The sequence below is a fragment of the Syngnathus typhle genome, linkage group LG18 (genome assembly GCF_033458585.1).
Source record: "Syngnathus typhle isolate RoL2023-S1 ecotype Sweden linkage group LG18, RoL_Styp_1.0, whole genome shotgun sequence".
Classification (NCBI taxonomy): domain Eukaryota; kingdom Metazoa; phylum Chordata; class Actinopteri; order Syngnathiformes; family Syngnathidae; genus Syngnathus; species Syngnathus typhle.
In genome coordinates this window covers 8,761,883-8,776,574 of record NC_083755.1, presented here as the reverse complement: position 1 = coordinate 8,776,574, position 14,692 = coordinate 8,761,883, and the positions used below count along the sequence as shown (strand labels likewise).

At 48.5% G+C, this 14,692-nt stretch overlaps 1 protein-coding gene across 1 annotated transcript; it reads left to right on the top strand.

Annotated features, from left to right (window-relative positions):
• Positions 1-683: 683 nt before the first annotated feature.
• fasn (fatty acid synthase) lies at positions 684-14,595 on the top strand. The gene is made up of 42 exons (XM_061263926.1): positions 684-920; positions 2,522-2,657; positions 2,736-2,888; positions 2,968-3,141; positions 3,400-3,600; positions 3,668-3,790; positions 3,928-4,043; positions 4,156-4,290; positions 4,364-4,838; positions 4,902-5,089; positions 5,165-5,354; positions 5,434-5,528; positions 5,611-5,745; positions 5,814-6,017; positions 6,151-6,266; positions 6,340-6,512; positions 6,583-6,774; positions 6,865-6,945; positions 7,059-7,247; positions 7,323-7,502; positions 7,570-7,773; positions 7,858-8,174; positions 8,253-8,654; positions 8,737-8,901; positions 8,978-9,093; positions 9,166-9,320; positions 9,409-9,612; positions 9,684-9,834; positions 9,910-10,088; positions 10,257-10,376; positions 10,490-10,612; positions 10,699-10,922; positions 10,999-11,182; positions 11,255-11,406; positions 11,529-11,620; positions 11,689-12,083; positions 12,163-12,354; positions 12,428-12,637; positions 12,718-12,929; positions 13,024-13,122; positions 13,209-13,460; positions 13,563-14,595. Exons 2-42 carry the CDS (start codon positions 2,531-2,533, stop codon positions 13,698-13,700), a joined length of 7,533 nt encoding a protein of 2,510 aa, XP_061119910.1. The 5' UTR covers positions 684-920; positions 2,522-2,530; the 3' UTR covers positions 13,701-14,595.
• Positions 14,596-14,692: the final 97 nt, after the last annotated feature.

The following is a 14,692-nucleotide window of genomic DNA, read 5'->3' as shown; positions in this document are numbered from 1 at the left end:
GAATATCATGCGAGCTCAATCTATGGACGAAAGTAACCTCGGAAAACCACACCAGCCAACATTGTTGTCTACGTCACGGCAAGCGGCATCGCCTCCTTATCACGCTATTTCCTTTCTTGTTGTTTCTGATTGGATGAGAATCCACACCCTCGCTACGCCATTGGCCAATTGATGTGTCAAATCAATCCGTGCGAGTCATCCATATGGACCGAGGTTATTCACGTTCAATGTCGATTTACGTAATCGTAAACGCGGGCGTTGAGTCTGAACGTGACCGGTGAATGTACACCGGGAGGGCAAAAAGAAGACCGTGTCAATATTTGTCTTTGTATGGTATAGACTGGTGAAATCTTTCTTCCTTGCAAACGGTAGGACAAAACAACAAATGCATTGAATATATGATTGAATGTCGTGTTTTGAACGTCACAATATTGGAATCTTTGTTTTGAGTCACGCAGCAAATGCCAGCAACTCATTTATTAAAGCTATCAAAGCGTCCTTAACAGTCAAAGGAGTGCAGGGGATGACTTTGCAAGGTCGCTTTGAACTCCACTAACCGTTTCCTTTATTTATTTATGTCTTTTTTTGAATGCATCTAAACTACGAGGGGCGTTGAATGAATGAATGACTCGGTGCTGGCTGGATCGGAGAGCCCGGCCTCTTTTCTCATTGGATTGCTCAGGCAGTCAGCCCATGTGGCGTGGCCAAGCTCAATGTGACACATTTAAATTCATCAGAGGGGAAGAAGCGAAAAAGGCTCAAGTGCGGATGCTGCTTCTCAACACCTCGTTGATAGTCGACCTAACTAACCCCCGCCCACCGCAAAGTAACTAACGGAATCAACACATGCCCCACAAGCGCCTTTGCATCCCAGCTAAGCGGTTGTTGCTCCTGATTTAAACGGAACAAATACGACACAGGTAAGAAGGCTAACCGCGTCGAGCTAGCGGATTACATCTTTTTACATTTTTAAATGTGTGTTAGCTAGCCTCGTGATGGGATGGCGATACGTCATAGGAATTAACTCGAAACACAAAGTGTGTGTCAGTGTGACATACACGATATTATGTAATGGCTGTGTCCTCAATGTTAGCCAAAAAAAAAAAACCAAACTGGGCAGAGTATTTCTATTTTCTCTACTTGCCAATTGACTGGTTGCTGGTAGCAACCGGGTGAACTCGAATGAAGTAACACAAGGGTGAAAAGACTTTCTCAAGCAGACTGAGGAATTAATTGTGTGTGTGCCAAAAGTAGAAGGGTGGCCATGAAAATATAAAAGAGCCTGACTGGCACATGGCCATCATAGCTTTTGCAAAAACCTTCAAAGCCATCCAAATTAATTGGACACATTTGATGAGCAACAACGACACTAGCTCATTTCCTTAAAACACAAACGAGTAGGCACATTAACACATTCAGATGACATATTACGTAAAACTGGACAAGTGGCCATGATGGTTGCTCAAAACACATTTGTTAGGAATTAATGATGAAAAAAAGCATGTTTGTCCTCCTCGATTGCAGGCGGATGAGCGAGCGAGCATGTGTTTCCTCGGAACAGGTTGTATGACAGGTCAGAACTTGTTCAACTGCTCGGTGAGATCATCGGCGAAGTTTCCTCAATGGATTCTTTCGTCGAGGCAACCTGAGTCATAGCGTGGCATCTCAGATGTGACGTGGGAAATGGAATTTGACATAAGCTAGTCAACATTGTGACTTTGTTTGAGAACACATTGTTTATCTCGGAATATACTCGATACAGTAAGAGAACAAAAATGGTTGAGATAAAGGAGTGATAATGGAATATAATACATTCTTTAGATATGGTGTGGTTATTATTCTGATTGGAAGATGATAGAGCACGTTGGCTTGACAATCAGTCATTCTGCTATGTCATGGCCAGCTTGTTTACGTGCGAGCCGGGTCGGTTAAGGCCGCGTCTGGTACTGAAGATGTCATTTTAATCCGAATGAAAGCGCATCCCGGAATCCAAATCCCTTCAGGAAAGGTTCAAGGTCCAAATCCTCGTATTAAGAAGAACATTGTTCTTTGACTCCAGAGAATTTGGATTCCTTTTTAATGTCAAATCAATTCAATGTATTATGTTTGAACATCTAAGCATGATGGCTGAATTATTTTAAATTCAGGAGAGCCCATTGGCTGTTGAGAGCACGCTGACATAAAGGCATGGCCCAGAAAGGAAGAACAAAGAGCAAGACAGACACACACACACACACACACACACACACACACTCCATCACTGATGTGTACACTAGTCTACATTGACTACATTGTCTGGTGAGAAATTGCTTGTTCATGCGTGCTTTGTAGGAACCCTCATTTCCAAAGCTGCCAGTCAAAGCCGACACAATTCCGCACGCTTTGCTACTGAACCATCTTCATAGCCGCTATTCAATGCGTTTCTTTTCTGCTCGGGTTCTATTTGTTCATTGGTAAGATGGACGTCATTCGCTAAGGCTGGATTTGTATTAATTGAGCCATTTCCCTCCTTTGTTGACAGAAATCCAGCATGGATGACGTCGTCATCGCGGGGATATCGGGCCGCTTGCCCGAGTCCGACAACCTGGAGGAGTTCTGGGAGAACCTCATTAATGGCGTGGATATGGTGACAGAGGATGATCGCAGGTGGACACCGGGTGAGTGGATATTTGCTGACTCAGTTTTTCCTGATTGACCTATATCCAGTAATGAATACATTCTGGCGTGTATTTCAGGCCTGTACGGTCTCCCAAAGAGAAACGGTAAACTGAAAGATATCAGCCGTTTTGACGCGGCCTTCTTTGGAGTCCATCCCAAACAGGCCAACACCATGGACCCTCAGCTTCGGCTCATGCTGGAGGTTGCTTACGAGGCTATAGTCGATGGAGGTAGGGAGGTTGGCAATAAAAGCTTGCGGGTGGAATAGCGAAACGCAAAATTGCTGATAAGTCTTACGTTGTCATCCAGGACTGAACCCGGTTAACATGCGTGGCAGTAAAACGGGCGTCTACATTGGGGTGAGTGGTTCCGAGGCTGCCGAGGCGCTGAGCAGAGATCCGGAGGAGCTTCTTGGCTACAGCATGACGGGCTGCCAGCGTGCCATGTTTGCCAACCGACTCTCCTACTTCTTTGATTTCAACGGTACACACGATGCAGACGGTTTTTATTCTTGCCAGTGTTCACCTTCATAAAAAAAGTAGTTTTAAAGCTTTTTACAAATGATTATGACTGTTTTGTTTGTTTAAAATTATTATTATTACTGTTTTTGTAAATTGTATAAATATTTATAAAAAAATATACGGGTCTATCAGGTCTTGGTATCGGTGACTACTCATAGTGGTCTGGGTCTGTGGTCGTCGGCTTGAACCCCTTTTGTGTTTGGGCTTCCTTTTTGTGCAGGCCCCAGCACAGCCATAGACACAGCCTGCTCGTCCAGTTTACTAGCTTTGGAAAATGCCTTCCAAGCTATTCGCTTGGGCCACTGTGACGCCGCCTTGGTCGGGGGAGTCAACCTGCTACTCAAGCCAAACACCTCGGTGCAGTTCATGAAACTAGGCATGCTGAGTCCCGATGGTACCTGCAAGTCCTTTGATTCCTCAGGTAAAAATAGTGTGTTTAAATCAATGTGCATTCTACCTATTGATCCGGTTCTGATTCTGTCGTCAAGGTAACGGATATTGTCGCTCGGAGGCAGCGGTGGTGGTGTTGCTGACCAAGCGCTCGGCGGCGAGGAGAGTTTACGCCACGGTGTTGAATGCCGGCAACAATACGGATGGATACAAAGAACAGGGTGAGGCATGGTTTGAGGGACATCTCCCAAAGCGTTAAATGAGGTCGGTGCCTCTGAGCCGCACAGCCAAGTCATGCCATGTCTGCTCACAATGTGCGTGGAAAGAGTTGTGTCACTCATTTCCCTTTGCCCTGTAGGAGTAACATTTCCGTCAGGCGAGATGCAGCGGATTCTAGTTCAGTCTCTCTATCAAGAGGCAAATATCACATCAGAGCAGGTCGAGTACATTGAAGCACACGGCACCGGAACAAAGGTCAGTGCATTGGTTTATTAATTCGATTTTTTTTTTTTCCCCAAATCCTACCTGAACCTAATTCACGATGGGGTCTGTTCTCACGCGTTATGTTTATCCTCTGAACTCGCAGGTGGGTGACCCCCAGGAGGTTGGCGGTATCGTCAATGTCTTCTGCCATCCAAATCGAGAGCCGCTGCTTATTGGCTCCACAAAGTCCAACATGGGCCATCCGGAACCGGCATCTGGGCTGGCTGCCATGGCGAAGGTGAGGGAAGCGGTGCGGTGTTTGATTTGGTTGTATTCATATGCTCTAAATACATCCTTGATCTTCTGCGTAGGTGTTGCTGTCTCTGGAGAAAGGAGTGTGGGCACCTAACCTCCACTTCAACAGTCCCAACACTGATATTCCTGCCCTCACCGACGGTCGTGTTCAAGTCGTCGACCGGCCCATACCTGTCCGCGGTGGCATCGTAGGAATAAACTCCTTTGGATTTGGGGGCTCAAATGTCCACGTGATCCTTCGCCCCAATGAAAGGAGCACCCAGACACAGGGTGACGTTTGTGCAGCGAGCAGAACAATCCCCCGAGTGATCCAAGCTTGCGGCCGGACAGAGGCCGCTGTGAACTCGCTGCTCCAAAAAGCCAAGGAAAGCAGTCACGATGAAAGCTTCCTGTCTTTGTTGAACGGAGTGTCTGGAGGTCCCACTGCTGCTATGCCCTATCGAGGCTACACGCTGATTGGCTCTCAGACCGACATCACTGAAGTAGAGCAGGTGCAGGCCACGCCCAGGCCCCTCTGGTACATATGCTCAGGTGAGCTTACAGAAACAACCATTTGAAATCGTATTCCGGACTGACACGTTTTTATCCTCCCAGGTATGGGGACGCAGTGGGCCGGCATGGGTCGCAGCCTGATGCAGCTGCCAGACTTCCGAAAATCCATAATGCGGTCCGACGTGGCCTTGAAAGAAACGGGCCTGGTCGTGTCCCGTCTCCTCATGGATGCCGACGAGGCCACTTTTGAAGACACCGTTCATGCCTTTGTTGGTCTGGCTGCCATACAGGTAGAAGATCATCTATGTTTTTTTTTTTTTTTAAAGACTCAAATGATGGCATTTGAACTTGTGTTCTGACTGCAGATTGCTCAAATCGACCTGCTGGCTCAAATGGGCCTCGAGCCGGACGGTATCGTGGGCCACTCTGTCGGCGAGCTGGCTTGCGGCTACGCCGACGGTTCCCTCAGCCACGAGGAGGCCATCCTGGCTGCGTACTGGAGAGGACGTTGCATCAAGGAAGCTGATCTTCCTCCTGGGGGCATGGCTGCAGTAGGTAAGAGGCCAGGCGTGTCATGGCACCACCATTTGAAGAACTGCTGCAGAAAATGATGGATGGATGGATGATGTTTCAGGATTGACATGGAAGGAGTGTATAGCTCAGTGTCCCAAGGGCGTGGTCCCGGCCTGCCACAATGCCGAGGACACAGTCACCATCTCCGGTCCTCAGGTCAGACATGTTTCCATCGAAAAAGTCATTGCTGTAAGCTAATGACCATCTAGATTGAACTCCTTTGGTTATTATTCATTAGGAGGCGGTCAGCAAGTTTGTGAGTGAGCTCAAAGAGCAGGGGGTTTTTGCAAAGGAGGTGCGCAGCGCCGGTGTGGCGTTCCACTCGTACTACATGGCGTCCATCGCGCCAACCCTCTTAGCTGCCCTAAAGAAGGTATTCACACACTCTGTTCACTTTTTTTAAGATGATGATGAGGATTCTGATGGTTTTCTTGGCTATAGGTGATTAAGAATCCCAAGCTTCGCACAGCCCGTTGGGTGAGCACCAGCATCCCTCAGACGCAATGGGACACACCCCTGGCGCTTCACAGTTCAGCCGACTACCACGTCAATAACCTCGTGAGCCCGGTTCTCTTCCAAGAGGGCCTCAGCCTGGTGCCTGACAATGCTGTTGTGTTGGAGATAGCGCCTCATGCTCTTCTGCAGGTGTTCATTTCTTTTCATTTGATTGGCCGTCATACTTTATAATACAACATTGAAGCGGGAAACAAAAAACAGAGTCTCCAATGTCCTTCTAAAATATTGTTTATTTTGATTGTGATCTGTCATCTTTCCTTAGGCCATCCTGAAGCGTAGCCTGAAGCAATCATGCATTTCCCTCCCCCTCATGAAGAGAGGTCACCCCAATAACCTGGAATTTTTTCTCTCAAACCTCGGCAAACTTTACATGAAGGGGTCAGTCAACAGCCCAGTCGGCCCGCGTCCAACGATAACGTTGTGATTGACCATTTCACGTGTGTCTCTTTAGCATCAACACGGATGGTAACGCTCTGTGTCCAGCTGTTAAATACCCTGTACCAGTTGGCACCCCGATGATCTCTCCCTTGGTGCACTGGGACCATTCTCAGACATGGGATGTCCCCAAGGCAGAGGATTTCTCCTCCGGCTCGGGATCAAATTCAGCCATCGTCTACAGCATCAGTATGCGCAGTGCTACTTTGTTTTACTCGGGAAGATCGTTTTTTCCACTAACCCGTTGTCTTACCGACAGACATGAATCCGGAATCTCCGGATTATTATCTCATGGGGCACTGCATCGATGGGCGTGTCCTTTACCCGGCTACGGGTTACCTGGTGCTGGCTTGGCGTACCTTAGTGAGAAGTCTGGGCCTTGTCATGGACGCGACGCCTGTGACATTCGATGATGTCACCATCCACCGGGCCACAATTCTGCCAAAGACTGGTGAGCAGCAGAAGCGTGAAGAGCGATTTCCCAAATCACAATTAAAAATCCATTTCAAAAAGGATTGTTTTGACTTTTTGTCTCTCCCAGGTCTTGTCCAGTTAGAAGTGCGTTTCATGCCCGCCACGAACAAATTTGAAGTTTCAGAGAATGGCAACCTGGCTGTCAGTGGTAGGTACTTTTAGAATGAATGACAAGTTAAATTACAATCTTTTATTTTAAAATCCCACAATTAATACGGATTGAATTGAAGCCTTAAATTCCAACTATTTTGCCATTTTCAGGAAAAGTCAGTGTTCTGGAGGATGATGCAGCCTTGGATTCATTCCACAGTCAATTGAACCAGGAAGCTCCCAAAGACAACAAGGACCCCAAACTGAAACTTTTGACACATGACATATACAAGGAACTGCGACTGCGTGGCTATGATTATGCCAAGACTTTTCAGGGCATCTTGGAATCCAACAATTCTGGTCAGTTATTTACAGCAAATAAATAATTCAAGTGTGGATTCCCCCTGTTGCAAATAAATGTTCTTTCTTCTCCAGGTGACAATGGGAAGTTGCAATGGACAGGAAACTGGGTGACCTTCCTGGACACCATGCTGCAGATGATTGTCGTTGGGCTTTCCGGCCGGAGTCTTCGTTTGCCAACCAGGATTCGCTCGGTATGCATCGATCCCGCCATCCACCTGGAGAAGGTCTGCGAGTACGCTGATGGAAAACTAGGTATGCGTTCCACTCTCACTACCAATGGTTGGAGTCCTGTGGCTTAATGGCATCTCATCTGACTTAGCTGTGGCAGTCAATGTCAACCGCTGCCTGGATCAAATCACCGCCGGGGGAGTACAGATCAGCGGGCTTCACGCAACTGTGGCGCCACGTCGGCAGCAGCAACAGAACCCCCCGACCGTGGAGGAGTTCTCGTTTGTTCGCTACGTGGAGACGGAGTGCCTGGCGAAAGACGGGAAGCTGGTGGAGCTGCTAAAGCATTGCAAAGGTGCTGATCTCAATCTCCATTCGAATGAAATAGAACATAATTTCCCTTTGAATTGCTGAACAGCCTCTCATTGTCTCCATCTAGGTTTAATCCACAAACTGCAGGAGAAGTTGTCCTCTCATGGGATGAAGCTCTGCATCCCCGGGCTACAGGAGACGTCGGAAAGCTCCGTTCCCACGTCGGATTCCTCTGCGCCCGGCTTGATCCGGTTACTCGACATGCTCTGTGACCTGGAGCTGAATGGCAATCTTCGTTCAGAGCTGGAGCATACGGTGCAAAACCAAAGGGCGTGTCTGCTCCAGGACAGTCTGCTCCGGGGCCTTCTGGATGGCCCAGCTCTCAGACACTGCGTGGACACCGCCTTGGAAAACAGCATGCCTGGCAAGATGAAAGTCTTGGAAGTAAGAAACTCAGCAAATAGGGGAGGGTCTTATACGATATTATGTACGTAATACGTTTTTTGGTGTATCTGTCGCCAGGCTCTATCCAACGACGGTCAGCTCTTCTCCCCTGTAGTAGAGCTCCTCAATATCCAGCCCATGTTACGTGTGGACTATGTCGCCACGGCAGCCGACAAGGATCTTCTGGCTCCCTATCAGAGCGACCTGGAGAAGCTTGCAGTCACATCAGCACAGTGGGACCCTCTGTCGGGCCCAGCTCCAGGCGGTTCAGTCGGAGGGGCCGACCTGGTGGTGTGTAACCACGCCTGGGGCCCTCTAAGGGAAGACCCTCGTACGCTGATGACAAATTTAGCTTCTGGGGCCAGGCAAGGGGGCTTTGTTCTCCTCCACACATTGCTTAAGGGGGAGACTCTTGGGGAAACGGTGAGCTTCCTCTCCAGAGTCAACGACGCTAACAATCAGCAAGGACTGCTCACACAGGTCAGTGGAGAAGATGTAGTCAACAACTCTCCTGACAGCTAAACATGTCTTTTCAAGTTCTGTCATCCTTTTCTCCATCTAGGATGAGTGGGAGAAAGTATTCTCTGAAGCTTCGCTCACCCCGGTGGCCATCAGGAAGTCCTTTTATGGTTCTGTGCTCTTTCTCTGTCGCTGTCTGGCTCCTGCCAAACAAGCAAACGTCCTTGCTGTCGATGGGGCTGACTACAAATGGGTGGAAACGCTCAAGGTGAGCTCCACGGCTTTTTTTTTTTCGGTTGATCACACCTCAATGTGGCTCTTTTGCTGAAAATGTCTTGGAACAGGCAACTCTTGCGGAGCCCTCAGATTCTCCCGTTTGGTTGACGGCGTCTCAGCCCCACTGCGGCATTGTGGGAATGGTCAACTGTCTGCGGCAGGAACCAGGCGGCCCCCGAATACGGTACGGCACAAGCCGAAGGCATCTTTGTCATCGTTGAACTTTTTTTATTCATTCTCAATGTTTGTTTCCCAGGTGCGCATTTGTGTCCAATCTAAACAGCTCATCGGAAGCGCCGACGCTCCGGGTTGACCATCCGTCAATGCAGGCGGTGCTCAAGGGGGACCTGCTCATGAACGTATTCAGAGACGGCCACTGGGGCGTATTTAGACACCAACTCGTAATGCTTGGTAAAAGACTGTTTAGATATTCAAGGAAACACTCTTGTTATTTTGAAGGGATTATTCTTCGACCTGTAACATGACTTTTTCTTTTTAGATGGAAACAAAGAGCTGACCGAGCACGCCTATGTCAACGTATTGACGCGGGGAGACCTTTCGTCATTGAGCTGGATTGCCTCGCCGCTCCGCCATTTTGTAGCGCGCGACCCCAATGTGCAGCTGTGCCGCGTCTATTACAGCTCGCTCAACTTCAGAGATATCATGCTCGCCACCGGCAAGCTGCCGCCGGATGCTATTCCAGGTAATACCTCGAAGGAAAATTGTCGGTCTTGTTTCTAAGAGCTGATGATGTGGAATTTCCTCGTGGCGCAGGGGACTTGGCATTGCAGCAGTGCATGCTGGGTATGGAGTTTTCTGGTCGTGATCCAGATGGTCGACGTGTGATGGGACTTTTACCTGCTAAAGGCTTGGCAACGTGTGTGGATGCTGATAAAAGATTCCTCTGGGATGTCCCTTCTGGCTGGTTAGTGTCCGTCGTAGGCATTTCCACCTAATTTCCTGGTCGTTGAGGTTGTTTACGATGTTTTGACACACGCAGGACTCTGGAGCAGGCCGCCTCCGTGCCAGTGGTCTACGCCACGGCCTACTACTCTCTACTGGTCCGTGGCAGGCTGCGCCCTGGAGAAAGTGTTCTCATCCACTCGGGTTCAGGGGGTGTTGGCCAGGCCGCCATTGCTATTGCCCTCAGCAAGAACTGCAAAGTCTTCACGACAGTTGGTGAGTTGCTTTTATTATTGTAATTGATTGGCAAATCAATCTTTCAAAAAAAAAGTTTTGATGGTTCATGTTAGACTTCAAATAATCGCAAAAAAATAGAGATGACCAGATATCGGTATTCTTTCAAGGTAAGAAGAAAACCCAAAATCTTTGCTTTCATGGTTGCAGGCTCAGCGGAGAAGCGTGCATACCTGCAGCAGAGGTTTCCCCAGCTCTCAGCAAACTCCTTTGCTAATTCCAGAGATGCGTCTTTTGAACAGCACGTCCTTCTCCACACCCAGGGCAAAGGTTTGTGGCATAAATGGTCCGGGATGCAGCCGCAATTAGGAAATGAAACTCAGATTTCTTGATTCTTCATGTATGTGGCCAACTGACAATACCGTCTATCTAATATTATTTAGGTGTGGATGTGGTCCTGAACTCTCTGGCTGAGGAGAAGCTGCAAGCTAGTATTCGCTGTCTTGCCCGACATGGACGATTCCTGGAGATTGGCAAATACGACCTTTCCAACAATTCTCCTCTCGGTGAGTAAGAAGGCGGGCTTAAGTCACGTGATGGCAGGGCGGGGCAGCCTGTTTGTCCGGTTTTGTTGAAATATTCATTCCTCCAGGTATGGCGCTGTTCTTGAAGAATGTGGCATTCCACGGCATCTTGCTGGATGCTCTCTTTGAAGAGGGCAACCGTGAGTGGCAAGAGGTGTCGCAGCTGCTCCAGGAGGGCATTTCGGGTCGTGTCGTCCAGCCTCTAAAGACCACCGTGTTCGAGAGGGACCGAGTAGAGGAGGCCTTTCGATACATGGCCCAGGGCAAACACATTGGCAAGGTCCTTCTGCAGGTTAGTCCCATTTATGACATCAAACAATGACCATTATCATATCACGGATGTATCATTTGACTTGTTTCTCACACAGGTGTGTCACGAGGAGACGGCGACACCTTTAAGCATCCCAGCCCTCCGGCGTACCTACTGCCTCGCATCGCACTCCTACATCATCACCGGGGGGCTGGGAGGCTTTGGCCTGGAGCTCGCTCAGTGGCTGACTGAAAAAGGAGCCCGCAAACTGGTGCTGACTTCCAGATCTGGAATCAGGAATGGTAAAGGTCGAACGAGAAGGCACTTTGACAATTTATTTGTAAGAGGTGACTGACTTGGAACTGACTTAAAAGGTTACCAGGCAAAGCGCGTGAGTGAATGGCAAAGTCAGAACGTGGAGGTGCTGGTGTCGACCAGCGACGTCGGCACTCTTGAGGGAGCGGAAAAGCTCATCGCTGAGGCCTGCGGACTGGGTCCAGTCGGTGGGGTCTTCCACCTTGCCATGGTAATACATTGACTTCAAATAGCATCGTTTGATTTGAATGATGTTTCCTTCAGTCACCGATTTGAGTTCTTGTTGAACCCTTACTACGTTTGTGGTGAATTCCTTTTTCCTCACGTCTGCAGGTTTTGAAAGATGGCTTGTTGGAGAATCTGACTCCCCAGCTGTTCATTGACGTTAACAAACCTAAATACCAGGGCACCGTGAACCTTGACAAGTAAGACGCACTCGTAGCTTATTTTGTCTAAAAGGATGGTTACTGACCCATTTGAACTCCCTCTCTAGAGTCACCAGAAGATCCTGTCCAGAACTGGCTTACTTTGTTGCCTTCTCATCGGTCAGCTGCGGTCGCGGCAACGCCGGCCAAAGCAACTACGGCTACGCTAACTCGGCCATGGAACGCGTGTGTGAGAAGCGGCGTCACGACGGCCTTCCGGGACTGGCGGTCCAATGGGGGGCCATCGGGGACGTGGGGGTGGTGCTGGAGACCATGGGTGGCAACGATGCCGTGATTGGTGGCACCCTGCCCCAGAGGATCGCCTCTTGCCTGGATGCGCTCGACCACTTCCTGTGCCAACGGAGCCCCGTGATGTCCAGCTTTGTGCTGGCCGAGCGGACCGTGACAAAAAGCGAGGCAGGGAGCCAGAGGGACTTGGTGGATGCCGTAGCTCACATTCTGGGTAAAAATTGACGATACGATTTCAGTAAGCATCCTATTTTTAGGTTGGGCGCGATCAATGCGATGTACCTCTTCCTTAGGCGTGCGGGATGTCAACAGCCTGAACGCCGACACCTCATTGGCCGACTTGGGCCTCGACTCGTTGATGGGTGTGGAGGTTCGCCAGACTCTTGAGCGTGACTATGACATGGTTATGGCTATGAGAGAGATCCGGCAGCTTACCATCAACAAGCTGCGTGAACTGTCCAATAAGAAACCGGATGGCTCAAATGGTACCTTACGTCATATTTGCATATCACTGTTCTCGAAAGTTTGGTTTGATTCATTGAATTCAATTTTCTCCAGCCAAAAAGGACGTCGTTCGAACCATGTCCGAGTCGAATCTGACGGAGCTACTGGTCAACCCGGACGGCCCCACGGTGACATCACTCAATGACGTGCAGAGCCAGGAAAGGCCGCTGTTCCTGGTCCACCCGATCGAGGGCTCCGTTGCTGCTTTCAAGACGCTTGCCTCCAAGCTTAGCGTGCCTTGCTATGGCTTGCAGTGCACCAAAGGTATTGTCAATGATGCTCTTTTGAGCAAATGTTATTTTTATGATAAGACTAACCCCCCCAAAAATGTCTTCTCTCCTCAGATGCTCCGCTGGACACTATCCAGTCTCTGGCAGCCTACTATGTGGATTGCATTCGACGCGTTCAGCCAGATGGGCTTTACCGAATCGCCGGCTACTCCTTTGGTGCCTGCGTGGCGTTTGAAATGTGCACCCAGCTGCAGAACCAGAAACAGCCCGTGGAGAACCTCTTCCTCTTTGACGGATCACACTCGTACGTGGCGGCCTATACACAGGTTGGAGAATTTTTGCGTGTCGCCCTTTATGTCCACTCTGGCTGATGACGAGAGATACTTCAGTGGGAAAGGACTGAAAAGATTTGCTTTTTAGAGATACAGGGCCAAGCTAACACCAGACAAAGAATCCGAGGCTGAAACTGAAGCCTTGTGTGCCTTCATCCAGCAGTTTACGGACACGGAGTACAGCAAGGTAAAGAACGTCTTGGCGAGCATCTGTGGCTTTCTTAATAACGACAAAGGGCTGATTTAAAAAATGTCGCCGTCGTCACCCGCCAGCTCCTGGACACGCTTCTCCCGCTGCCGGACTTGGAGGCCCGCGTCAACGCGGCGGTGGACGTCATCACATCCAGCCGCAAGAACATAAGCCGGGACTTGCTGAACTTTGCAGCCTCCACCTTTTACTGCAAGTTGAAGGCGGCCGACCGTTACGTCCCTACTACCAAATACAGCGGCAACGTCTTGCTACTGCGGGCCAAAACCAGCAGCGAATACGGACAAGCCTTGGGAGCCGACTACAAGCTCAGCGAGGTAAGAGCATTCAATTATTAAACAATAATAAGAAAGAATAATTGAATCCACAAATCTTCTCGAGTAACAGCCCTACCGGATTCCGCTCTGATTTGTTTTCAGGTATGTGACGGCAAGGTGTCGGTTCACGTCATTGAAGGAGACCACCACACGATGTTGGAAGGAGAGGGAGTGGACTCCATCACCGGTATCATTCACAGCTCACTGGCTGAGCCAAGAGTCATGGCAAGGGAGGGTTGAAGCACATTCCATACTTGCAGTCTGCTTCCCCACCCAGAAATAGCTTTGCAGCAGTACGTTTAGCTTTGTTTAATTTAGGGATTATCCCAAGTAAGTTTTGCACAACAGCGTTTACATTTTGTGCCGTTTTGCTATACTGACCATTATTGAACACTTTCCTCATGATATCATATTTTTAAAAATAACCTTGAATTGAAGTACAAATTAACTCTCTTCCCCCAAACTGCTGTCTTACCCCACTGGGTAAAATACATGTGCTGTGAGCAGATGAACGGAAATGTCCTCGATTATATTGTGGAGAATTTCGACATTGGAAGTGAGCTATAAAATTGGCGGATAAGCAGGTCATCTTTTTTTTTGATCTCGCAATTGTATGGACCTCTTTTCATACGAAACAGGGTATGATAGTGATAATCAGATAAATCGATGACATTTCACAGAAAGTCGCACTAAATTTGAACTCTGGCCGTATTGTTTCCAAATAGTGCAATGTTTTGATGAAACTGTTATCATTTAAAAGCTGTAAGGTTGTTACAGAGCTCATCCCAACTCATAATGAAGTAAGACTACAGTGAACCACGTCCACGTGTTGTCTTAAGAGGTGAGAAGGGGGAGTTCAGCTAATTATTCATGGCAAAATCTTTTTCTCTCCTGGATAATGTCGGACAGAAGGAAAGTTTTGTGTTTGCGGTACTCTTGCAGGGGGGTGAGTAATGAGTGTGCTGTTGGATGCAAAAGTATTGCTCGTCAATCTGTTCCCCCTGCAAGCAACTGTTAACATGATTTCTGAGACCTGTGATGTGGTCAATGAAGGCTTGGATGTCAAAGGACAGAAAATGGTACAATGTATTTCTCAAATGTATTGTTGCAGCTAATAAAAGCCTCTCACCAAGTATTTCACAAGACTTTTTTTGTGGAAATTGAAATGATGAATTCTTTATATCATGAGCACTCAGCAATGAGTACTTTTGCCACATTTGTGTGTTATTTTA